We start from the raw sequence: 26,008 nt of genomic DNA, 5'->3' as shown, positions 1-26,008 counted from the left end.
CCTGGCAGGCTTGTGTTCAGAGTGTACTGAAGTATTCCTGGGACTCTGCGCCTGTGTTGCATCCCCACAGTTCAAATACAAGCGATCTTCTCCTTGAAGGAGGACTTGTTCCTGGTTACTCTACATTAAAAACAAAACCAAAAAACAAAAAATAAAAAACCCTTTGAACTCCATGTACAGAAAAGAAAGGAAAACACATTGTCTATACCAACAGGTTCTACATAAACAATATGAAAAATAAGCATTAAGGTAGTTCTCAGGTTTTGTATCATGATGTACTAATAGGTTGTATGTCACAGTCTTGCGTATCAGTATTATTAAGCTACCATTCTAAAGAATATTTTATATATTTTCAAACTAGCAGTCTACTGGCTGCAAAGCAGACTCAAAACCAGTTCAGACAGTAACTCAGAGGTCACCTAAAAATATGCTTTAAATAAGGATATATTCATCAACAAAAGACGTACCATACAAGGATTAACAGTGAGTGCGCTCTTGATAAAATGAAACTGCAGAATACCAAATTGGCGAGCTTCATTATTTCCATCTCTTTCAGGCTTCATGTTGGAAGAACTTCCATCAATAACCCACAGATGATACCCTTCTGATCCCCAGGTCTGAACGTAAAAGAGTAATAATAACAATCCCAAACCAGCACTATGTATTCTCAGAAAAGAACTACACAAACGTACTGTAACTGATCCCATGATAGACATAAGCCGGTAAAAACAACACAGTTTGTTGTTTTAAACTGTATCATTGTAGGATTCATAAGTAACCCACAGCAATGGAAGTCACAAGAAACAGTAAGAATTTGTGTTTTTTCTTCTCTTTTTTAAGTTAAAAAAATGTTCATTAAATGAAAAGTAATTATGTAAGACTTATAATACTATATAAGTAATGAAGACTGTCTAGTTTGCTGCTTAAAGCAACTAACAAAAAACTCCACAAACAGAATCAGGTATGAAATAAACCCTGATCCCCAGTACTACACTGGTTATTGATCATTACATTAAATAGTATCAGAATTTCAATCTTTGGGGATTTTTAAAAGGTACATTGTACTGTCTTTGCAAACATGAGCATTCACTTGGAAGTCATGTTAAAATTGCGGATCTTCATAGCAACTAGGCAATACAAAAATCAAATGTTTTCTAAGTACTGTACAAAATTTGTCATGGTTTTTAAAGAGTTCTTGAAGACTGTGGTATTTACCAACATCTACTGATCTGACAGATTAGCAGCATTTCATGTTAGTTAGTTTGGATTAAAACAAAAGCAGATAAGTTTCTCTTCAATTCATATTCTGAGTTAAGCTACTTCAACAGCCAAAGGTAAGCTAGTAATTTTAGATAAATATGTAAGTTTACAAATAATGTTGTTCTTTGTCTTACTGTGCTCTTATATATATCACAAGATTATTGTCCATTCCAAATATTAAAAAGAAAGCCAAGAAGTCATGAACACTTCATCATCAGGCATACTGATGGAAAATAAAATTCATCAGCTGTCCCCTTTTCCCTCTTCCTGCAATACGACATTGGAGTTAGTAAGTGTAGTAAAGGCATCTTACTCTCTAAAAGTAATAAAGCTAAAGAAAGGTAGTTTGATTTTCTGTTAACCTGTTTACTAAAAAATATTTAAGAACTAACAGCCATCCTATTACAGTATTTTTATATTAATATTTACCATGGAACTGATCTTTAGAGGGTCCTTTTTGGCACCATCAGACTGATACCTTAAAAACAGAACAGAACAAGTTCGAGTTTAGAAATAATCAAAATAAGAAATTATCTTCCTACCTTTGTATTGTCATATGGTTCTATATTGAACCTCATATGAACCTCATAAAGCCTGTTTGCTCTGTGACACTGCTGGAAAGGCCATGCTGTTACCAAGATGTTCGGTGTAAACTGTTTGAATTGTGATTCCTGGATGTTAGCACATTTTCAGAAAACATATGCTGGCACTAAGCAAATTTTAATATTTGCCTGCAAAAGCATGCCTTTAAGATAATTAGCTTTTACAGCCCAAAAGATCACTACAAAAAGAAAATCATACATCTTCATTTATATCCAAATGATCCCCTCCTAAATATTATTCAATTATTCAAATATCTAAAGAGTTATAATGGAAAAAGATTTTTTAAAACAAATTTAGTGCATTAGTTTATAATTAAGCACTTTTAATAGGAAAAATAAAGCTTTATAATAAAACATTTTACAATTTCATTGAAGATACTCACGCAAAATCACCTCCTAAAGTACAGATAAGCTGAGCACCAAAAACACTCCACAAGGACAAGCCTCCACATTCCCAGGTCACCATCACAACACAGCTATCAGGTGACCATCTGATTAGTTTAACAGGTCCTGTTTTATTCCAAATATCTGTTTAAAAACAGCAAAATGCCATGTGAAAAACATCAAATGTTTTTCAACTGCTTTCACCATAAGAATAGGAACAAAATATATGGAAATAAAGGTTTAATTTTCAATTAACTTATTTGCTGCATTCATCAAACTGACTATCTTAAAATTAATAAGCAGCAAATGAAGAATTTGTGTTTTCTTTCCAACACGTTTGGTTTTAGAGGAAACTAAGAATACATTAAAACAGGCTAGAAATACACTGTGCTATGACACAACCACAATTCTGGTAAAAGGATTTTTTAGACATAAGATTTTATATTTACTCTTGAAACCTCTTGCTTTAGCACCTGTAACTGTAAAACTGTTATTAACTGAATATTTTTTTTTTTGTTTGGTTGAAGCCTAGTAGGCACACATTTTCAGTCAAGGATGCCATTTGCCCACTTTTTATGTTCCTCACTCTCGCCTGCAATACTCGTCACTACTACATGAAAAATTCCACTGAGATTTTGTTCACTGCAGTTCAGGCAGGGCACTAGACTACTCCATTTTTTTTCTGTACCTTACATGTCAGTTGTTTCAAGTTAATTCACACCTCTATTATATTATCAGTTTTTACAATAATCTCTCATTTTCTAAGGTGAATGATGGAAAAGTAATCTCAAGACTACATATGGGAATTAAGAACAGAAGCATTTAAAAAGGAAAAACCTGAAGCAGCACTGCCTGTAAACTGCTAACTCAGACTCAGATTTACGAAAAAACCAAAACCCTAGACCCTCACATATAAAACACATAGGAAAGTCAGTTAAAAGCATCCAGCTAAACGAAAAAATGTGCATGAGTAAGATACTACAAACACGCAAGAGTAAACACTGATAATGCAAACGGCAAATATTTGTTAACTAGCCAAGGATAAGAACGTTCTTTAATACTCTTAAAACAGCTGAAAAATTCTAGCAATAAAAGTAGCTCACCAGGATATTGTTTTGGTGTCAGCTCCAATTTATGAGAAAACTGCATGGCACCAGTGGTGGTATCTATCGTATAAACCTGAACAGAGCCACTGGAAGAGATTACACATGCTTTAGACTACAGACCATTTGGATTACTCATCAGTTTCAAGACATTATTAAAAGCTGGGGTTTTTTTTTCATCAATACCGAATTTATCAAGAACAGAAATAGTGTGTTAAGAAACACTCAAAGAACCTTATGTAACAAATGTATGTGATACATTCCAAAAGGCAGTGGAGGACCAACAACACCAGAAGGCAGTAATTTCTTTCTTCTTCCCTCCTAACTTCTGGAAAGAGCAGATGATACTATCTCTAAGAAACTGATCACTGTCATCTTTAAAGCTCTTCATATGAAGAAACTATTTCTTAAGCTTTATAATAAAGTAATTTTCACCCTCATTGGCCCAGCCTTACAAAACTTACTTGGCACATCCAAATGCCATTAGCCTGTATTTGTTATTTACTGCCACACAAGTTCCATCAATCACATCTTGTGCCCAAACACCATGGAGCTGCTGTAAAGATAGGAATTCACAGATTTTTTGGTTAAACAGTGTTTTTATTCATAATAGTCAGCTTCTACCCATGCAGCCATATTACAGTTGACCTTTATCACCTCAGGAAATTTACAATAATGACAAGATTAACTGGCATGTCTCAGATAAACAAGACCCAGTACAAGTAAAACTGTTTTCACGTTTATTAATAAAAATTAGAGAAAGATGCCAGCTAATCAATACCTATAAAGCAAGAATATCTCTGACACTGCATTAAAGAAAAAAAATAGATACTACTAAGGATGAATACAATAGAGGAAAACAAATTCCCATCTGCAAGAGCTGAAATCACAGATACTGTAAAGTGTGTGAAGGAGTTTGGGACAGACTACACAAATCCTTCTGGGTTTTCTGTAATTAAAATGAAGGATCTAATGACAAAATGTAGTACAGCTGGTAGGCTGAATCACAGGTAAGGAAATGCCTAATCTGGAACTTACTCCTTTGAAATAAATTCTTCAGTATCCTTGTCACTATGAGAAGAGTTCGATTACAGCTAAAAGCTAGTAATATTATCTATGATACTTCTCCATGGGAGAAAACACTCCTTATTACCCCACTCAAAACTAGGAAGAAGGAAGCCTGTCTCAGAGACAGTAAGAAGACCTCAGAATTATTACGACATTTTGAAGCAATAAACAAAAAAATCCATCTACTATCAATTATGCTCTCCCAGACAGGTACTAGCCCTACAAGAATGCAGGTGAAATTCTGGCATGAAATACAGTCTTGTTATTACATTGTTTCTTGAACAGCTGCTAAATTTTCATCTCTTTGCAGTTGAATAGAATTTAAAGTAGAAAGCTAACTGAAATGCAGAGATCAAGGAACACTCATTTATTATAGAGTGCATTCTAGAAATACTAAAGAAAATATACCTCAGCAGCGAATCTACTTGACATTGGTGTAATGAAACCAACTCTGCCATCATTAAAAACAACAGCAAAACCATCAAGTGTGGCACAGTATTCCATATCTCTGATGTAAACATCTTCAAAGCCCAAAAATGAACCTGCTGAGAAAATAACAGTAATTTAAAAATGTGGACATGGTGATATTGGAAGCTAACAGACTTTTTAGGTGTTTACTTACTATTTAACAGAAAAAAATAAACAGGCTATTTTGTTTACATTTGCAAAAGGCACACTCTTCTCACCTCTGCTTGAGAAGAGGGACTATTTTATATTAGATGGTATTTTGCCAATAGTTAACTATCAGAAGCAATAAAAAACCCAAAACCTACCTCGAGAAGACTGCAGGTCCACAGAAAATGGAACTGTACATAGGTTGATGGCTTTCCTTCCATTGGTCATACCATCCCAGTGAACAAGATGGAGAAACCCATCAGCAGTTGCAACAAGCAGATCTTCTAACATGGACTGCAAACTAACAAATGGATTTGTCATTCTCTAAAAAACTGCATCTCAAATCAATGTTACAGGAAAATTAATTAATGTAACAAACACCATATATATTACTGCCTCTTGTATCAGCAACTACGTATGTTGGGAAGTTACACTAAATGAGTTACAACCTTAAGTCCCCTAGACAGCCAAGGGATCAAGCTGACAAAATAAGGTCTGTTTCTATTTTTCTCTGTGAATCAGAGTTCGTTAACCTGTCTGTATTGTTAGAGTAATTTCTTAACTGGGATATGAACAGCTGAAAACGTGCAATTTATTTCTGTATGCCAAAAATGTCAGTCTAGTCAAGAAATGAATGAAAGAATTTTTAACAGCAATTTACATTTTCACCTCCTTAGAGTTACTAATAGTAACTTACTCTTAATAACTATCAGTCCTTACTATTAATGTTTTAAAATGTTCTTGAGGTTTTTTTCCATTCAGTTTCCCCTTTGCTTTTTAACAAGTAATGACTATATGCACATAAATTCTGAAGACACGATTAGTGAGCATACCTTGTGATAGAGGCTTGCAAGTCCAGCACTTTCTTCATTTCTAGATTTAATGAAGGGGCACATTGTTCTTCCTTATAATGTGGGGTTCCCTTCAGATGTGGACTTCCTCTGAAATTGAACAGAAATACTGCAGTTGAAAGAAGATGTTCCTCAAAAGAGGTAAGAGTTTATGACTTGTACTCCCATGGGTGTTTTTCTCCACTTATACACACATACACCAGACCCACACACGCAACCTGCCACAAGCAGCACTTAATATCTAGGACACAATTTTAGTGCCGAAAGTTTAGCCTATCATATCACCCTATATGTCTATGAAGAGTATGTGAGCAAATAAGAAAATGAACAGAGAATGAACATTACAATAGTACAACAGCACAATAGCTGTGTAGACTGTCTTAATTCCCAAATAAGTGGCATATATTAATGCAAATTCTGATTCAATAAAATTATATTTAACTGTTTTCATTAATTAGATATATTGAATTTTTAAGTATCTCCAATTAATTCTTTGTCAAGAGGCATTACAGATACTACAGACTGTAAAACATCCGTGTTTGAGTTCCTGTTGCTAGAAGACTATAGTCTATAGACTACAGAAGACTATACTACTAATTCAACATGCATAATACCACATTAGATATTTCACAGTAATTTGTGAGACTATATGTCCTTCAGTAAATTAGCAATAAACCTAAGACCTACTAGAAAAAAAAAAAGAGACAACTCAGCACTAATTCTCTTCCTTTAAACTGACCGTTACCCAATATCAACTTCTAAATGTAGCAAGCTTCCAGTTTTTATTTTTCTCATTTTAAATTTCACATTTAATTCTCCAATGAAATGCAGTTATTTTAAAACTATTTAAAAATATTCCCTGTTTGCCTAGGTTACCAGATGTGCCATGTGTTTCATTAACTTTTTCATTTTTCCAATGAAAAATCCTATGTATTGTACAATTCTATGTATTGCAACATGTCATTCAGTTCATCCATGTCATCAACATTGTGCTAGGAAACAAAGTAAACTATGCATGAAACAGGTGCTGCAGACAAGTTAAGAGTATGACTTCATTAGTCAGAAACAATAGATATGTACACAAAACTATATAATCTTTACATGGATTTTAACTGAACAAAAAAGTAATTTTACTTTACACCAGGATAGCCAATGCAACTGCTTAAGACATGGCAGAAAATAAAACAGCTGCAGTTTTAGCTAAGTGTGAGACCATAAGGACACTTCAATCTCTTTCCTGACTTCAGTACCTCAGTTGATATCAAGCACCTTAATTCTATAAACACTTTAGAGCAAACTACAAAATTATATATATTTTATTCCTTGGTGGATACTACACCTTTTCGTATGCAGCAAGAAATAAAAATAAAATATGCTAGCTAAAGTAAGACCAAGGCAACTTTTGACATTCTGGAGTTAACAGACAAAAGACGTCTTTCCTGAACAAATCCATGGTGACCATAAAGGATTATAGTGAAAAATGAGAAAGATTACTGTAAAGTTAGTTAATCTATCACCCACAGAGGGTAGCTTGTAAAAATATTAGATTTTTAAAATGTTTGCTTTGCATGTTAAAACAATTATTTACAAAATACAGCTGTTTTGGGAAAGAACAGCCCTTCATTTAAACTAGGCATCATAGACTGACAGAAAGCCCAAAATAAAATTTAAATAATAATAATAATAATAATAAAAAAGTTGAATAGTCAATACTAGTATTGTGGCTTTATTGTGGGGTTTTTCTTTTGTAACAATAAATGAGACTGCATTTCTTCAAGTTCCTGAAGCCAAATCCATCTGATTTGTCCTGATATCGTTTAGAGTCAGGGATTTTACAGTTGAAAATTATAAAGAATTAACTCCTTCAAATCTCTCTGTCACTATCTGCAATGAAGCATCCTGGGGCTGGAGAAACAGTTGCAAACACTTCAAATGCTTTTGATAAAAATAGCTTGCAAGAATATTTGAATATTTTCAGTTTCATGAGCTAGTTTCAGCAAATTTGTTGCCATCTGCAGAATATGTCTTTTTCCACAGCGGCATCATGACTGAAACTCCAGAACATCAGTATTTTATTTCATTGCCTGTGATTACATCAAACTCATCAGTTCAAAAAGAAATTCTAACTATGGGTGAAAAATCAGAGCAATCAAAAGCAGACTGCTTTCACATAATCCACATCTGCATGAGTCAGTTTGACTAGTCAAGTTACTTTGACCTTTAAACGAAGAGTGTGCACCGCTGACAGAAGCAGGAAAGAATGTTTGGTCTGGATTGCCCCATCAACATCTGCTACTGTTGCAGCAAAACTTTAACTCACTTTTGCACAAGAATTGAGAGGAATGGAAACATTCCAGTGATCAACCAGTTACATGTCAAAACAAAGAGTATTACTTCACTTCTATCTGCACAGTTATCTGTAGTTCATGTAACTAAATCTGTAAATAAAATCACTCATAACTGAGCAAAATCTCCCACTACATCCGCAATCCAAGAAAACACCAAACACGGGAAGACTAGGAATGCCAGGCTGTTTTTTCAAAGGTAAAATTTAAGGTTTATGGGGGAGTTTCAAATCTTGACTTGAAGATCAAGATGTGCTTTTTAAATCTCCAGCTCATTCTCTGTTCTTGCATATCAGTGATATGCTTGCAAACAGAAAGCAGAGAACTACACAAAGTAACATGTTTCCCAGATGTAGAAAGCCTGTGTAACAGTATCTCATGAATGTACCTTTTAAGTAACGGTACAGATTCATGGTAGATAAAAGTTTACCTTAAGAGTTGCCAGTTTTCTCACATTCTCCCAGCTTTCCCCTGCATAAACCTTCTGCTATTCAGTTCTAACTTGACTTTCTCAAAACGAAAAAGGAGCCTCTAAATAAGTGAATGAATATTTTTTTTAGCATTAAGTTATTGAATTTTTTTATTTGTTCGATCTTCTTATAGGGAAAGCGATGGCTCTGGAAACAACACTTGATTCCGCTAGAAGAAAAACATGGAAACTCAAAGTATGATGCAAGATGCAACAGTGAGGAAGCAGAGAAGTGCATTTTACTCCCCACAACCAAAAAAAAGAACCCAAAAACCCAACAAACCCTAAGCATGCTAAATTCAAGTAAGTGGCAGTACAAATGCAAAAGCATAGTCAGCTAGCCTCCCTTGAACTGGAAGAATTTCCTTGGAGTTTGTTATCTGCAAGGGGGGGTTGGGGAGTCCAAGGAGGAAAGCGGAAACCCACCAGCTACTTTTTCTAGCAGTGCAGTACTGCTCTTATGTCTTCTACTAGATGTGCAGTAGTTAATCAATGCAGCAGAATCCATGGGCAAAACTCACTCAGAAATACCATTATCAGATTGAGTCACTACTGGTACAAACACCAAAGGAAGTTAATTAAGGCAGAATCTGAAGGGATATATTTAAGGACTTTCTAATTTGCAACTAAGCTATGTAACACACTGTAGATTTTTAATCTGTTCTAAGTATTTCAAAGTAATGTCTAGCTTTTCAAAATAATAGTTTCTGCTTATTATGGGAGAATTCTATCCCAGAGGCAGAAATAGCATTAGGATTTAAATTTCTTTCTTACTATCTAGAATAATCACGGTAATACAGGCAACTGTTATGGCTGGATAATAGTTTAGAAAACTTCAGAAATACTCTCACAGTCAACAAATACTATGCTTAAAAAAAAATAAATTAGTGACTAATGGCAGATTAATTAATTAAAAACACAAACAACAAACATTCTCCCAAGTCAAATTGCCACTGCTTGGGAAGTAACGGAGACATTTTGTTGAAAACATTATTGAAGACTTCAGATTTGCCTATCAGTAACTACCTTCAGAAAAAATAACTATACAAATTAAAATATTTCTATATTACTTTGTGCTATTATATTCTTAATTGTTGCTGTTAAAATGGTTTCTTCAGTAGCAGGTTTTTTGGGAAAAAAAAACCAAAACCAAAACCAACATTTTAACATTTCAACTACTAAAAGCATTATACATGTGAAAAAAAACCAGGGAAAACAATGTTTCTAAATGAATTTACACCATGGAGAACTCTCAGTTGCTTTCCTTGAAGACACAAAAGTAAACAGACAATAGCTATGATAATTGCACTGCCACAGTCACACAAGGTTTCTTAACTGTTTTTAAAATGGTTCGTGTGAGGACCTCAGTTAGTGACTTCTCTGTACAGCTGAGGGTTTGTTTAGCTTCTTTGTTTTTTGTTTTGTTTTTTTTTTTAAAAAAACAGATTTAAAGAGCCTGCATCATCACCGTTAAATGTGTGATTCTCCACTAACAACTCACTGCCCATCATGCTTTTTAGGCTGGAACCAGTACTACATGCCCACATATTGGCAAGATCTGAACAAAGATTTAAAGAAAATCTATGAAAGTAAGTATAAAGAAAGATTAAGGTTTAGAAAAGTAATTCTTAGTACTGTCTTTTCTACCTCGTTGAGTATTAACAGTTCCTGTGGTTTAAGAAGACAAATAACTAGCTAGCATAGTACTGAGGTAAAAAAGCTCACTGGTTTACCAAATTACTATTCCAGTTGCAAAAATTTCTTGATGACATTTTAAACCTTGTGAACCATATCAAGGCCTAGCAACTGCCACAAGGATTAATAAAAATTCTACAACTCATCTGGTTTTAAAAATACATTTTTCAACCAACACCAAAAGCAACCTACAGGGTAAAACCACACCATTAAAGTTTAGCATAAGCTTAATTCCAAACAAAAATTATTTCATAAGTTAATTAACTATACACCTCATCAGTTACCCTCACTGAGTTTAAAGTTTAAGAACTTTGTACACACTAATCTTAAGTCTGCCAAATAAGGAAAAAAAAATCCCCATTGATGAAGTAATTTACGGCACCTATAACTACCTTGCTATAGAAAAGGAAAGGCTTTTAAAAATACCAGAAAGAGGAGATGAATATGGTAACCAGACATGTAAGCAACAATACAGCATTGTAAACCAGGACATAAAAAGTAGCTTGTTCACATGCCGATACTGGTGAGAAAACAACTTCAATTTCTGAAGCATTTTCAAGGACTTAAAAATCTACAGCACTGAGGTCTCATTCTAAACTTATACAACATGCAAATCACTTCCCTCCAGCTTCACCACCCAAAAAATGCAGGCTCCACTTGAGGATATGAACAAATCTAAGGCAAAGGATCTCCAATTACCAAGTTTATTTTATTAGCCATGTAAAGCATTTTAGGTTTTGTCTTTTTTAAAGGCAAAGGTATCCTTAGCATTAAGTAACCACATGCTGTCTCTTCAAGTGACAAACACTAAGCCACTCTCCTTGACAAAACTCTAAACAGAAATAACAACCAGCTCAGTAGAGGGAAGCCTCTACTGTGATGGTGTTACCCACCTCTTTACTGTGAAACAAAGGAATATTTCCACCAATTCCTTTGGAAACTTCTTGAAAAAATATTACTGTACCTTGCCACAGTTTACAAAGAAACAAATTAGCTTATATGCCCTTCTACTTTTCTTAAGTGTATTGCAGGTGGAGATTAATTTTACCATTCTATTATCTTACCATACATATGTTTTATTCACATTTTATCTTGTAATGGCTTTAGTAATATTGTGGTAAAATTAGACTGAACTAATTGGAGTGAAACTTTGTACTTGTGATCACTGCAGGGAAGTGTCCCACAGTCTGGGCTAATGGCCAATACTGATTCTCTTTCAAGTTTCCCTTGAACTGGGGCAAAGTCTCTCTCTAAGAGCTCGAATGAATCCGCAGACTATTCTGGCACAGTTAAAAAAACACAAAAAAAACCAAACAAAAAACCACACAATTACTGCTTTTTTCCCCTGATCTTCGTCTAACAAATTAAGCAGAATACTTCAGTTTTTCATTAAGTATGAATGACTGCTCATTGCAAGAACAGATAAGCAATTCCTAGCCAGATATCAACAGAACCTAAAATATTTCCTTTCAAATATTTCCTTCAACAGACCAACTGGAATTCATAACATTCCTGAAATGACAATTTGACAAAGCAACAATCAAATGAATCCACCAAAAATTTTAGAAGTTTCCCTTTTTAAGATTATGAATATAAATATTCCTAATTTCTTACAGAATACTGTGCTTCTCATATGACCACTAGTTTTTTCATATTAATCTAATAATAGATTTTACATAAAATGTCTATAATGCTGAATAGGTCAGTTCCTTAATCCTTACCATATCTACTTAAGTGTCTTTTGAACTGATTAGACTTCTAATGGTGTAAAATAATTGGTATTTAAAAAAGAATTTCCCACTGAAAACATCTTGAAGCATTTCCTTTGTTCTCAATTTTGCAAAAGATATGCTCTCAGATATTCATAGAACAAATTTGAAATGTTTTGTGGGCTCCAGCCACAAACACTGATAATCTTGAATTACACTAGTTTCTCTAAAACACTGAATTTCAGAATACAAAGACCACTGGTTAATAGGAAAAGAAGGAAATCATACTATGGAGCCATTTTTAAACAGGAAAACAATTTTCCTAGACTCTATCTGTTTTCAACAAACAATAGCAGGGGAACAGGGGGAGTTCACAGCCTTATTTTCCAAAATCTACTTCACACTACTAAAAGATGAGGGAAGCAGCAATTCTTGCATTCAAACAGGATGGAAGCTTAGCCTCAACTCACGCTTTAGCTCTTCTACTAAGCCTGTGTTGATAAGACTGGGAGAGAAGAAAGAGAGTTGGCCTTAAAAAAATAACCACAGTGTGATTAGATATACTGCAATGTATATTGGGTAATAAATGGCAAAAGTGCTTCTATCACTTCCCATGGCACTATGCTTGTTGATTGTTTCATGTTCTTTTTACCCTGAGATATTTTAGTCAAGCTGTACCAGCAACAAACTTCTGCAAGTGTAATTATGTTTACACAGTAATTGTAAGCTGGAACAGTTCTGTTAACAGATCAAGTACAGGCAAGCTCTTCTGGATCATCTTACTCAACAGCCATATACGGTAAAGACTCTACACAGTAACAACGAAGAACTGGATGGACTGTACTTTTTTCTGCACAAACAAGCCTCTTCCATATGGAGAATAAGATGTGATTTTTAAATTTTTTATTTTATCTTCTCTAAAAAACAAGGCTAAGCCCTTATCAAGCAAATTTTAAAGCACTGACTTTAAAAATGCCAATACCACATAAAGCTGTAACTTTACATAGCTAAGACTGTCCCAATATGGAAAGACTGCAAAAATAACTCAAGTAAAGAGAGTGACTGTCTATCATATACTTTATCATCCACTTCTCTGATGTTCTTTTTTTTTACTTATGGCAAAATATACATCATTTAAGTGAGAGCTAAGCTGACAGCAGAATTTGAACAAAACCTTTCTCAGTGTTTTCACTTGTATGGGACCAAACCTAGCCTTAGGATACTGACTAAACTGGACAATCTTGCATCAGCATTTTGGAGCAGCTGAGGATACTACTGGTGTGTACTCCCACTGCACAACCACTTCATTACTTTGACCTGCACTGTTTCAGAATTCTGTCCAAACTGAAGTTGTATTACAAGAGTTTGCCTTTATTTTTGCAGTCACGACATTGAAATGTTATATTCCTGTCAGAATCAGATCATTATTATGAATAATAATGCAATAGCAATAATAGCAATATTTCAAGGATACTAGAGAACAGGTTTCACTTTGCTTACAAAAAGCTAGCAGACATGGAGAGTTCATCAACATTAATAAATATTAATAATTTTTAAGTAGAATAAGACAGAAATATTAGAAACACTGACCTAAGTGTGCTCACTAGCTAAAAAAAACAAACCAAACAAAAAAAAAACAAACCAAGAAAACAAGAAAAAAACCCAAACCATCAAACAAAAAAACCCCACATAACTGATTATATTCTACAGCATCTCTTAACTTTCTGGTATGTTGTGGAGGTGTCCAAAGAACTGTAGACACAAAAATTTTTACCTCAAACATGCCAAGTGTGGACACCTACATTTGAAAGTGCTGTCCATCCACTTCACTGACATTTTTACTGACTTGTTTCCAGCAGCTGCCTTATCACATCACTAGTGGCAATAACCACCATCCTCCCCACTCACTTTGCCTAACATAAATTAATAGCCACATAAGACAGAGCTGGACAGGTTGTAATACATATTTGCAAAAGAGTTAAAATGTTGCAATCGCTTTATCATGAGCTATCCTTCGAGAATAATCATACAAGTGTCAGTAAGCAGTCACTCCATGATGCTGAACTTTCCAGTGCTGCAAGTCAGTGCTGCTTCAAGGTCACCTGTTATTATATACCAACTCACAAGCTAAGCTACTGGAATCCAGTGAAGGGGATGGGAGGGCTAAAGAAGGCAGATAGGCAGGTTTAGTCTCCCCATCGGATCAGAACCCCATCTACACTCTTAAGTCACAGTTGCATAATCACTGCTGCCAACATAAAGGAAGGAGCAAAGAACACTGTTACAGTGGGAGAAACTGTGAGATGTCCCCTTTCAAGCACAAGGCAAGTCACACACCAGGCTTTTCAATTATTTTTAACAGCTTCAGAGTTAACATTTAATTCAGTATTGTTTGAAATCCAAGCATTTAATGAAAAAATGTCTTTGAAAAATTAACATATCCCAAAAGAAAGTTAAATGTTTCCATTCTGGGCATTTGGTTTAGTTTGTCTTCTGTTTGTTCATTTTGGGTTGGGTTTTTTGTCGTTTGTTTTTTTTAGTATTTGGTCTACAAAGCAAATTAATGAAATTACCTACAGGCAGTGCACTATATCTGCACCAAAACAGTTCATCCCATTATAATAGCTTACAGAGCAATTTGATGTTCACCAGAGCAGACACAATTCACACACAAATGGTAGTCTTTATCCAGAACAATAGTAATTTTATGTAGGTTTTCAAAACTGAGAGCTAAACACAAACAAACTAGTAATCCCAGTAAATTCAGTGAGATCACTCATTTTCTTAAAATTAAGCACATGCATTAGTCCTAAGAGATTGTAAGCAGCCTACCATTAACACTCAAGAGACAAACAACTTGTCTTACTCATCCGCAGAATCAGCACTTTACCCTTCTGGGCTATACAAAATCCTGACCAGTCAACACACAGCTAACAGCAAGACTTTTTCATAAAACACATGCTTTAAGGCTGACAACACAAAAGTTAGACTGCTTATTAGTCATTGACTGCTTAATAGATATTTTCAAACCTTCAGACAGGTGGCATGTCTAAACAAACTTTCCAAAGGTGCTTTTTTTAAACTCTTACTGCATATTTCATATATATATTTTTATATATATATCCATGTATTTTCAGATTTTGCCAATGAAAAACCCAAGTTTATAAACCAAGTTTATAAAATGGACATAAGGAAACTCAACACAGCAAACCAGTTAGACTAACTTCTCTGAAATGATTCTCATAGGAATGATGCTTCATATACTCATCAAGTTTTAAAACATATTCCGTAAGGAATTATTTTTTTAATAATAAAATCTGCTTAGGACTCGTCTAGTCACATTTTTTACACTGTGGGCATGAAATAAAGATTAAAATACTTACTTGGGATACATTGGCTCATAAAGGTACTTGTCTCTTGCTGGCGGTACTTCAAAAAATAAGATGTATCCATTTGCAGTCTGAAAAAGCAACAGTGATTAGATATGTATCTAGTTTATTTGAACAAAATATCTACAGACTCTTGAGATTTCTATGTGTCACATATTGAACATGAATATACACTCATATCAAGTTTCAGATGTATCAAAAAACTCTGCGTTGAAACTCATTCTAGGTAAAATCCATACTAGCCCTTAAAGCCCACTGAACAGGTCATTCAATGGATAGAAAAATGACACTGTTGATGTACAAGTCCAGGTCATCTCATGCTTGTATAAGCATAGCAGAGGCATATGACCAATCAGGCTGGATGTTGAAAGAAGTATGATTTGTTTAAGGCACAAATTTATCCTTCAGGTAAATCAGAAAATCTCTTTTGCTCAAACAGCATTGCCATCCAGCAACTTTAATATGGACTTGGAATGTACCCAAAGCACTTTTACTGAAGAAAATAAGCACTGAAATGCATGGTTTCAGGTTGTTTTGAACGGTTCATTTCCTTTTCTTTAAATAAAGGAAAAAGTAACTCTCCTGTTAGCTTAGTTTATCAGTTCACAGATCTTATGTTTTTCACCAATCAAATATTTTGCTTTATCATGAAATAAATTTGTGTTTTGGCTTTGAAATAAAAAAAAAAAAAGGTTATTCTTATTCAAAGTTAGTATCTTTCTCATGCAAGAATAAAATCTGAAGCTTAATGGTGAGTCTGAGACAGGTTGAAAATAAACAGATGCTTCCCTATGTGCAGTAATATCATGTTGAGGTGTTATGTGGTAAGGAAATGTGCTTATTTCTGACATCTTTACAGGTTCTTTCCATTACAGCATTAAATATTTAACCTGTAAGTTATCTTATCCTGGAAGAAAAAGTAAAACAATACTGTGAAGTATCTTTATACTGATATTAAGGTACAAAGGGCCTTGCTGAACACTATTCAAAGCACAAAGTTGCTATTGTTACAGGTTCATTTCTAAATAGAACCTCAAATTCCATGAAGAGCCTGATGAAATGCAGAAGCATTCAACCAAACGCTTCCTACAAATTGATCATATTCATTCACACAGGTACCAACACTACTTCAGAAATGCCTGTGTTGCAATGAAACTTACTGAAGTAGCCATGGCTGTTATTCATTCCCTCTTCATTCTCATCTGTGACAGAAGTATAAACACACAGTGCCTTGCAGAGGATTTCACTACATGGTTTCTGGTATGCAATGATGTTTAATAAAGCTTTCCCTTAGCTATGGGAATGCACACTGAAGAGCAGTCTGTATCACAGGACTGCCTGCAGAAGGGGAAGGACTAAAATGCCTTGTATATTCCTGTGTATTGAAGCATCTTGACACAACTCACAAAACTAATAGAATTAGCTACCTCAAGTGCATGTACTAACCTAGACAAGAATAGAAGATGCTAACAGTAAACTGAGTTAGAATTGTTGGAGGATAATGACAATGCAAGAACTGCTGAAGTTAGTTTAACTGCATACCATTAAACCTACTGGCAGAGTTTATAAAGCCTTATATGCTAGAACAAAGTCCTAGCTTTCACTACTAATAATTACCTCCAATCATATGCTGCAAAACAATATATTTTCATAATGCTCTGAATACTCTGGCAGTCAGAAGCAAAAAAACCACATATTACTACTCTAATCTAGACTACAATCCCCATCATTGTATCATTTTTAATAAAATGAATGTACCACTTAGCTAGTAGTGCAAACTATTCTTCTTTTAATTAATAACTTGCTTTGCTATTGCTCTTCATTTGTACTCATTGATTTTCTTCTTAATAAGTCAGAGAAGTGAGAAAATGTTTATTCTCTTAGAAAGATGTTCACAGTTTAACTTGGGGATAAAAGTATCATGCATCAGCAGATACACTTTCTTCATTAAGCTCCAAAAATCTCCTTTCTACCACGTCTCTCTATAACAAAAATACCAATATTTGTAAACGAGGTCTTTCAGTAGGATTCATGAACTGTTTCAAAATTAACTTCATATATATTCCAAAACTGTATTTAAAAAACTTGCAAAGCAGAACCAGTATTTAAACTGTCATAACAAACATGCTTGACTATATTATGTATCTGTAAGTAGCTGAAAGATGCAATATAAATGTAAGAAACATGAAAAATATTAGACCCCTCAGGACACTTACTACTTTATAAATGGTTTGACCGTTTTGGATTTTAATTTGTAAAACTGAAGCTTACAAATTGAGACTTTATGAGTATTTAGTCTGACATCATATGCCAAAAAGAACATTTAGCTGCAGTGAAACTTGAAAGCACAGTAACTGAACTGGCAGAAATAAAAGCTAGTCAAACTATCAGCTGAGCCATAAGGTCTCTTGAACAAATGAATCCTGGCATCACAGAAAAAAAACACAGTATGCGAAGCAATTTGCGATAACAATTTAAATATTTTCTGAACTGCTGCATAAACAGTATAATTACAATGTGTTTGGATATTTTACTTGTGATCATATGCTGTATTGTAAAGTTGAAGAGTTTTTTTATATTCATAGTAAATGTTACAGAAATCTTGTTTCAGCTTCTACTGGCAACTATTACCATTTGCTAACTGAAAATATAATCTGACACCAACAGAAATACTTCACTGCGTTTAGTAAATGAGATCCTTTTAGATGATTTAAACATTCTTAACTATCCAGAAAAGTCTACTCCTGTATTTCATGCAAGAAAATGAACACACAGAAAGTTTAGTTGATTTAGTCATGATGATACTGGTAAAGACACCAACTCTTATATAAACCATCTGGTATCTTCCACTAAGATAACAATATCTGATAGCTTTAATAACTGAAAAGCATTACAGGCATAATTTTAAGCACAAAAGATGGTTTATATTAGGAGATGAAGTCAGCGTACCAACAAATACAGTAGTTGTTAGCCAGTTCGTAATTTCACATAATCAGCTTCTGATGGGTAAGTTCAATGGTTTCATTCCATTATTCTGCACTTTCTCACACAAAGTCTTAGATAAAATAGCCTTGATTTTAAAAGCTAGAAAAGCAGCTTCTCCAATTTAAGTTGTGGTCCTAACACAAGACTTGCCTCACATTCACCAGATTAACATCCTGTATTCTGACACCTATAAACTCTACCCCTGTCTTTGTTGCGATTACCTTGCACATTGAATTTTTAAATGCTGGTGCTGATATAGTACACTTCATTGCTGTGAGCACAGTACCAGCTATAACGCAAGATTTCATTTACACATGAGACAAGATCTCAGCTTTACTGAAAGATTCTTAACAGAAGAATCTATATATCACCTACCATTGCTCTTGTTTCCAGGCTCCCAGCATCTTGCAATTTTTTTTTTATTACCAAAGGATACTGCACCTTAATAAATCCACAGTTTCATCCTCTCAGGACCCACCTTTCTCAAACACCTGTAAACCCTATTTATCGAGCTCAATACGTTTATGTCACCTAACTCCTTGACTGTTTCATCCATTCACATGTCTTTAATTTGCCTCATTTGTGACAAGATTACTAAGGAAATGAGATGCTCATCACTCCTTGACAATACATTATTTTAATACAAAGAACTGTGTTCATTGTTCAGGGGAAAAATCAATTTAAACTAATAAAGAATGTGTCTATCATCCAAAAAAAACATTGTGATAGCCTTTATTTTCATAAGATAAATACCAATTAGGTATATATACAATCTGGAAATTTGTATAAGCACAGAAATTGCATAAAACTCTCTTGGCAATAGTATAAACACAGTAAGAAGTATAATCTCCACTTACTGAAACAGCTATCATGGTGCTATCAGGCCGCCATTCTGCTTGTTTATAAGGTCCAAACTGAGAAGCTGCTTTTGATAGTTCCTTGTAGCTTACTATTAATACACTGGGCTGGAGGGGAAAAAAAAATAAATAAATTATATCTTAATCTAGAATGAATGAGCTGTTTGTTAGATTGTGATACAACTGTCAACAATTGCACATATTGGACAATGCATTACACAACAGTTCTTTTAAAGGGAATGTATGCAGAATTCCTGCCGCACTACTACTCCTAATCTCACTCCTTCAAACCCAGGACATTTAAATAAAATATGTCATTTGCCCAAAAAGGACTCATTAAAGAACAGAGAAGTAGTTTTGAGTTAGACAAAGGGTGACTGATAGCTAAGATGAACAAAAGCATCTCAAAAATGAAATCCTATAATGAAAAGGAGTGTTAAATTAACTATGATGAAATATTCTATAGAGTATTTGATACAATCCATTAAATTGGCTTCTACTAAGTGGATGAGCCACTGCATTACAAAGAATGATAATCAGGAAATCTATTTTCTATCTCTGCAAGAACACGTTGCCAGAATTTGTACAGAAAATCCACCTCTATACTTCACTGCAAAGATTTTGCATACAGTGAGATGCATTCATTTAGCACTTTTCCCCCGGGAATGGAGAAGAGCTTTAACATCACCATAGCCCAGACAAAGGTAACATAGGCATTAAGTCTTCACCCCCTTTCACAAAACACTAGTTGAGAGCTGTGACACAAAAACCTAATGGAAAGTCATCCTTTCTTGCTCCCATACTTGGAAACATTTTTCTTCCTCCATAAATATATTTAAGAACAGTTTGTACTTTCTAGTCTTCAGACACTGAATATCTGGAGGATGGCAGTCTTTTCACAACTGCTATGTCTACGAAGATTTTTATATTTGCTGAGGGTATGCAACAGTATTAGCAGCTGACAACATTTTTTAATGTACCATAATTACAAGAACCTACATGGTGACAGACAATTTTTAAAATCCTAATTCTCATATCTTAACAGTTCAGTATGCTAGACATTAAAAATTTATCTCATTTAGCATTGACAGGCGATTTCTTTCAAAACCACAAATGTTCTGTTTAGCTCACATACTTCATTAGGTTGTAGGCACAAGACAAAAATCTAAACCACATTGTTCTGATAAGCTTACAATCTAAGTGACAAAGACAAGGCTGGGAGACAACAGAACAGAAGTCTGGTGACACTGTGTACTTTATTTTGTCACCAGATGGTCTGTGCTCCACTTTAAAGGAGGACTCTCTGTAGGTTTATGAACTAATAAACCTGAAAGATTAGATGGAGATAAGAAAAGCATGTATGTATGAGGAAGATTTATTAGTAATAACCAGAAGAAAAAGAAAAAAAACCCCAAAAAACAGAAAGCCTTTTTGTCAGTTACAGAGATACAAATGGGTGACAAAAGAATTTCTGAGAGCAGGGTTAATTATAAAAATGTAACTTCTTCATTTCAGTAGCTAAGAAGCTTAGAATCAGCAGAATATCCATCCAACAAATACAGTAGACACAGTTCCAAATACGGTACTTCACATAAGCTACTGTAAAAGTTTAAATAAAAAAGTGCATTAAACTGTCAATCACTATCTCTCCCAAGTGAAAAGTTTTCAGTTAACCTACTGCTCATAGATGTTGATAATAAGAAAGGCTGTATTCTGTACATCTTTGCTGCTCCTCAGCCCCATGAACTGCAAGTGCTTAAACGTGGATTAAATACAAATGCATGTGATGGAGAATAGACTCTCTAACCTCATCTCTGATCTCATACTGTCTAATAACTCAGATATGTGCAACTAACTGGATAGTCAAAACTCGTAACTGAGGACGCTTTTCTCTTCAGGAAAGTAATTCCGAGATACCTTCCAGGGGTCATCTATTTTATATCAATACAGCAGACACTGAAAACCTGACAAGGCTTACTGAATATTCACATGACAATTTTACATTCCACATGATAAATCCATGAGTCTAACCAGTACTTCTCATTTCTTTAATTAAGTAACCACAAATGTATCTCTGTAACAGAAGCAACAGCCCAACTATTACAGTTGTTGATGTCTGCTTCCTCAGACACAGTCTGATGGGTACCAGTAAGAGGCTGGCATCTAGGGGGTTAAATTACTAAAGAAAAAACAGAGCAGAAGAGGCAAGATGTAATAGCTTTTCACGGATGCTATGTTATATTGTTCACAATACATAACCACATAAAATTATTATCAAGACATTTATTCTCCATTTTGCAATCAAATTCCAGATAAAAACACTACAGAAAGTGTATCTAATTCCATCTATGCAAAGGCCACATACAGTAAAGTATTCTGCCTACAGTTCTGAGATGAAAGCATAATCCTGAGAGCACAGAGAAAACTTTTTCTTTTAATGGCCACCTGAAATAACAAGAATTACAAATACACCTGCATTAAAAAAAATGTATTTATTCACATATCAGATGAAGTATAAGAACAGGTGTCACAAGTAACTCCTTTTATAGTGTGCCAAAATTCCAGATTACAGATCACATCTCTAACAGAAGTACAGTCTCCTGTTTAGTTTAAACAACTTGTATGCTTAAACTTAGAGCACTTACCAAGTTCAACTCTAAATCTCCAACATCTATAGACTGAAAAACATGTAAGAGTGAGTTATGACAGCTGGCTGAACATAGTCTTATTCAACATTTAGGATGAATACAGTTTATTAGATGATCTAGGATTCTGACATGCATGCTTTCGCATACACCTTTAGTTCATTTGAGTGATCTGATTTCAACATCAGATTCTTACAAAGAACCAAGAAAGTTTAAAAACAAGGGTACATGTAAACCATAAGCTGATAAACACCTCAGTAACCAAAAAATGCTCCTCAAAATAAGTAGCAGGGCAAGCTACTCTTGGCTTCAAAGAGCTGACAAAACTGGTTTTGACTAGTAGAGTCATAGCAGATAGTTCAACAACCTCCAGGAATTTTCATTAAATACTCAAGGCCAGTACTTATTCTTGTCATTGCCACAAGTTTCTCATGATTAAAGAAAGGAAATGCCAAACTATATTTATACATACAACTACGTCACCAGACTATTCTTGTTGCACACAATTCATTCTTCAAACTTACAGGGGAAACGCCACTCATTTATCACATCTCCTTCTTTGGTTGCATGTATCTTTCCATAATATCTACAGTCCTGTGAGTATCTAAAATTCTCTGTACAGCTGCCTCAAACTCTTACTTCATGAGCTATTCAAAACAAATAAAAATTAAAAGCCACTACTTCACTACTGTTAAAGTAGTGAAAAGCCAAGTACAATAGTCCTTTGATCTCTTCAAGAGCTGAAAAAGAAACAGGCTTCTATTTCTTCAGCAAGCTGAACAACCTGGTAAGATCCACTAAACTACAGCTAAAAGCAGGAAAAATAATGGACATTTAGAACTGCACAGTTGATATATTGAATATCAATTGCCTCATTTTAGCATTTCAGAAAGTTTATTTAATTAATTGAAGCTTCTCATTTCAAGCATCCAAGTACTTATCATTACCAAAATGAAAACACTGACAAGCTTTCCAACGCTGTCAATGAACACAGATCCACTGGCTCTTAGAGTCAAGGAACCTTCTGAGGTACCTAGGCCAAAAATGTCTTGATTTTATAGAAATACTTGGAACAGCAGTGTTCAAAGTGTGATGCACTTAACAGAATCCATTGGGGTGCAAGAAGAAAATATTTTTTTCTACCATTAATAAATAAATATACTGAAATGTGTTTATTTTACCTCACTCTATTTTTTTTCTTTTCAAACACTGCAACAGGCTTGCTGGAGAGGTGGTTGATGCCCACACCTGTCAGTATGTAAGAGGCAGTTGGACATTGTCCTTAACAACATGCTTGAACTTTTAGTCAGCCCTGAACTGGTCAGGCAGGTGGGATAGGCAATCATGGCAGGTCCCTTCTAATTGAAACACTCTATTCTATTTTACTTTATTTTTTAATTTCTATGTAGCATAGGCTTGATGATGTGCATACTAGTACAGCAGAACATGCATATAATAAAAAAATATACGTATACATACTGTGCTCAAGAGTCTTTCACCAACACTGATGCATGATCAAAAATTTTCACCTCTGATCACTGGCCTTTTCTATCCGCAATCCAATCTCTCCCTACAAAAGTAAACTGTAAAATTGTCAATGACTTCTTGGCTCAAAAACACTACCAGAAGTCCATCTGGTTTTACCTACACAATTTACCTGTTTCTAATCTTAGCACCTGTAACGTTCTCAAATCAGAACACAATCCATACTCTGGGATACACTTCCCTTAGTTCCATTAGTTCTTATTACCTGGGAGAGTAATAAGGAAAAGGACCTTTGAACACTACCACCTCACTTGAAAAATATAGATACTCAATGTAAATTCATACACCTGGAGTATTTCAAAGGGCTCCCTGTTCTTGAAAAAAGCAAAACAGAACTTCACCAGCCTCATCACCTCAATCCTATATGAAACATTTAATATCAAGCTGAGGTGGTAATAAGTCTTAACAATAACATTAGCCTCAAGACTCTTCTACTTCAACAAATAGTATTATTTCACCTTGACCAGAACTTAACCCTGTTTCAAAGAAAAAACAAGTGTTTTTTCTTCTGACAAAAGAAACCATCTTCTTGAATGCAATAATCTTACTTCATTTCACAAAAGTCCAACATATGGTTTTAAACTTCATCTTCAAAAATAAACAAAAAACAAAACCAAAGAAACAACAAAAGAAAAACAAAAAACCCACCCCAAACATAGCAAAACACACAAAACAAACCCAACCAAAAAACCCAAACAAACAAAACAACACTCAAAATCCCAGCTATATGCATTAAAAAATGCAAGACAGTCTCTTTAAACATGCTCTTAATAGAAACATGTGTCTTACAGGATTTTGATAATGGTTGGATGTCCAGAGGTGGTGAGATTGAAACATACTTTTTAGTCTAAGGTCAGTCAGTGTGATCTAGCCTGGCAAAGTCGGAACCTTCCTCCAAGTCCCCCATTACATAGTGTATTAAAATGTATTTAAAAATATATATTTAAAAACCCTGTAAGTTTACTGAGCTTTTCTGCATCAAGCAAGTTCTTTTAGTGTTCTGCTTGTAGCCAGTTTACAACATCTAGCATTTCAAAACAAGTCCAAGCATGCCAGTTAATGAATATCATCCTCAGGAATAGGTCATAATGTAAACTATATCCTAGAGAACAGGGTGTTTGACAAGCATTCTACGTGCCTGTTCTGTTCTATGTATTTTCTTGGCAAAGAAGATCAGTCGTGCACTTTTGACGACTTACAACTCCAGGTTTAACAACCAGCAAAGGCTACAAAAGCATACATTTTGTCTATACAACGTGCCACAAACCTAAGAAAACAAAGGCCACATGATGATGTTTGCACAGCGTCATTACTGAGCTGACTTTCGCTGGATACTTGTAAAGTTAAAAAAACATCAGCACCCCATCCAAGAACTAATGAACAACCATGCAGAGCATAACACAAGGAAAAGTGATGAAATCTCAGCATAACTTAAAATAAGATTTTAAGGTTATGACTGTCATTTGATACCTTTCAGTATCAGCTTTCTAAAATTGGATTGTTAGATTTCTCCTGTAACCCGAGAGGAACTCTATAAATTATTAGGAGCTGGAGATATTTATAGACAGATTTATGGTCTAATCTAGGCAGTACTTGAAAGGATTCAGCATCAAAATTTAAAGCTAGTATCACTGCTGTTTCGTTGATTGCATCAAATCAAAGTGACAAACAGTATGTTTGTCACCACACTAATTCAAAGTGAACTAAGGGAAGACATTAAATGTCAACTACCCGTGTAGTCTCAAACCGGATGCTGCTAGAGCAGGAACTTCCACGTAAAAGCCATGACAATTCTTCTGTTTAGGGTCACAAAACTTTTAAACTTTTAATTAAAGGTTGGTGAACTTCAGTGTTACATCATTACAGAGAACGTAATAGCCTGTTCTGTGCCACATAAGAAGTGTTTCATGTCTCCTACGTCCATATGCCCTTTTACATAAAAGACAGAACATAGGAAGCATAGTTGGAAAGAAAAGCATTGCTACAAGCACTCTTCTCAGCAAGCTAAAGGGTTACTTAAAGTCTTAAGTAACAAAAAATTAAAAGTCAGTTAGAGGCTCATTTTCCAGAACTGCAGATGTTTGCGCCGAGTAGACAGATCTTATTTTCTTAACACTACCCCGCTATCAGTAAACATCAGTGGCTTACGTGGCTATCGGTAAACACTGTGGCTTATCAGTGCACATCGAGGCTTCGTTTTTCACAAATAACGAAGCATTATGTAAGGTTTAGTCCCAGATTTTAGCACCCTTTCTGGGACAGGAACGGAAAAACATTTTACAGCTGAGGGGACTTTTGAGGCGGGAGAGCAGGGCCTGAGGACCACGGGGAGGGGGATACTCACCCTACAGTACCAGATGCTGAGCTGAGACCGGGACAACACGGCGAAGAAAGCTCTCTGGGGATCCGTCTGGATGTACAGAGGCTGCTCCATGGATTCCAGAGGACACAGCAGCCTCCGGGGCCAGCCGCTGAGGAAATACATG

The 26,008-nt window shown here is 34.9% G+C and overlaps 1 protein-coding gene across 2 annotated transcripts in view; it reads right to left on the bottom strand.

Moving 5' to 3' along the window:
* RIC1 (RAB6A GEF complex partner 1) overlaps nt 1-26,007 on the bottom strand; it is a 40,530-nt gene extending 14,523 nt beyond the window's left edge. For both annotated transcript variants that reach the window (XM_010000641.1, XM_010000642.1), the window contains exons 1-12: nt 25,867-26,007; nt 19,333-19,440; nt 15,485-15,561; nt 5,866-5,973; nt 5,191-5,333; nt 4,826-4,962; nt 3,814-3,905; nt 3,350-3,438; nt 2,246-2,390; nt 1,690-1,738; nt 468-617; nt 1-120 (exon numbers count right to left, since the gene is read on the bottom strand). In XM_010000641.1, the coding sequence (XP_009998943.1) occupies nt 1-120; nt 468-617; nt 1,690-1,738; nt 2,246-2,390; nt 3,350-3,438; nt 3,814-3,905; nt 4,826-4,962; nt 5,191-5,333; nt 5,866-5,973; nt 15,485-15,561; nt 19,333-19,440; nt 25,867-26,007 (1,359 nt within the window). The remainder of the gene's footprint in view (nt 121-467; nt 618-1,689; nt 1,739-2,245; nt 2,391-3,349; nt 3,439-3,813; nt 3,906-4,825; nt 4,963-5,190; nt 5,334-5,865; nt 5,974-15,484; nt 15,562-19,332; nt 19,441-25,866) is intronic.
* Nucleotide 26,008: the final 1 nt, after the last annotated feature.

Source organism: Chaetura pelagica, unplaced genomic scaffold, assembly GCF_000747805.2.
Source record: "Chaetura pelagica isolate M959 unplaced genomic scaffold, ChaPel_1.0 scaffold596, whole genome shotgun sequence".
NCBI classification, from domain to species: domain Eukaryota; kingdom Metazoa; phylum Chordata; class Aves; order Apodiformes; family Apodidae; genus Chaetura; species Chaetura pelagica.
Note: the sequence above shows the minus strand (reverse complement) of the source record. Positions and strands in the feature narration are given on the sequence as shown.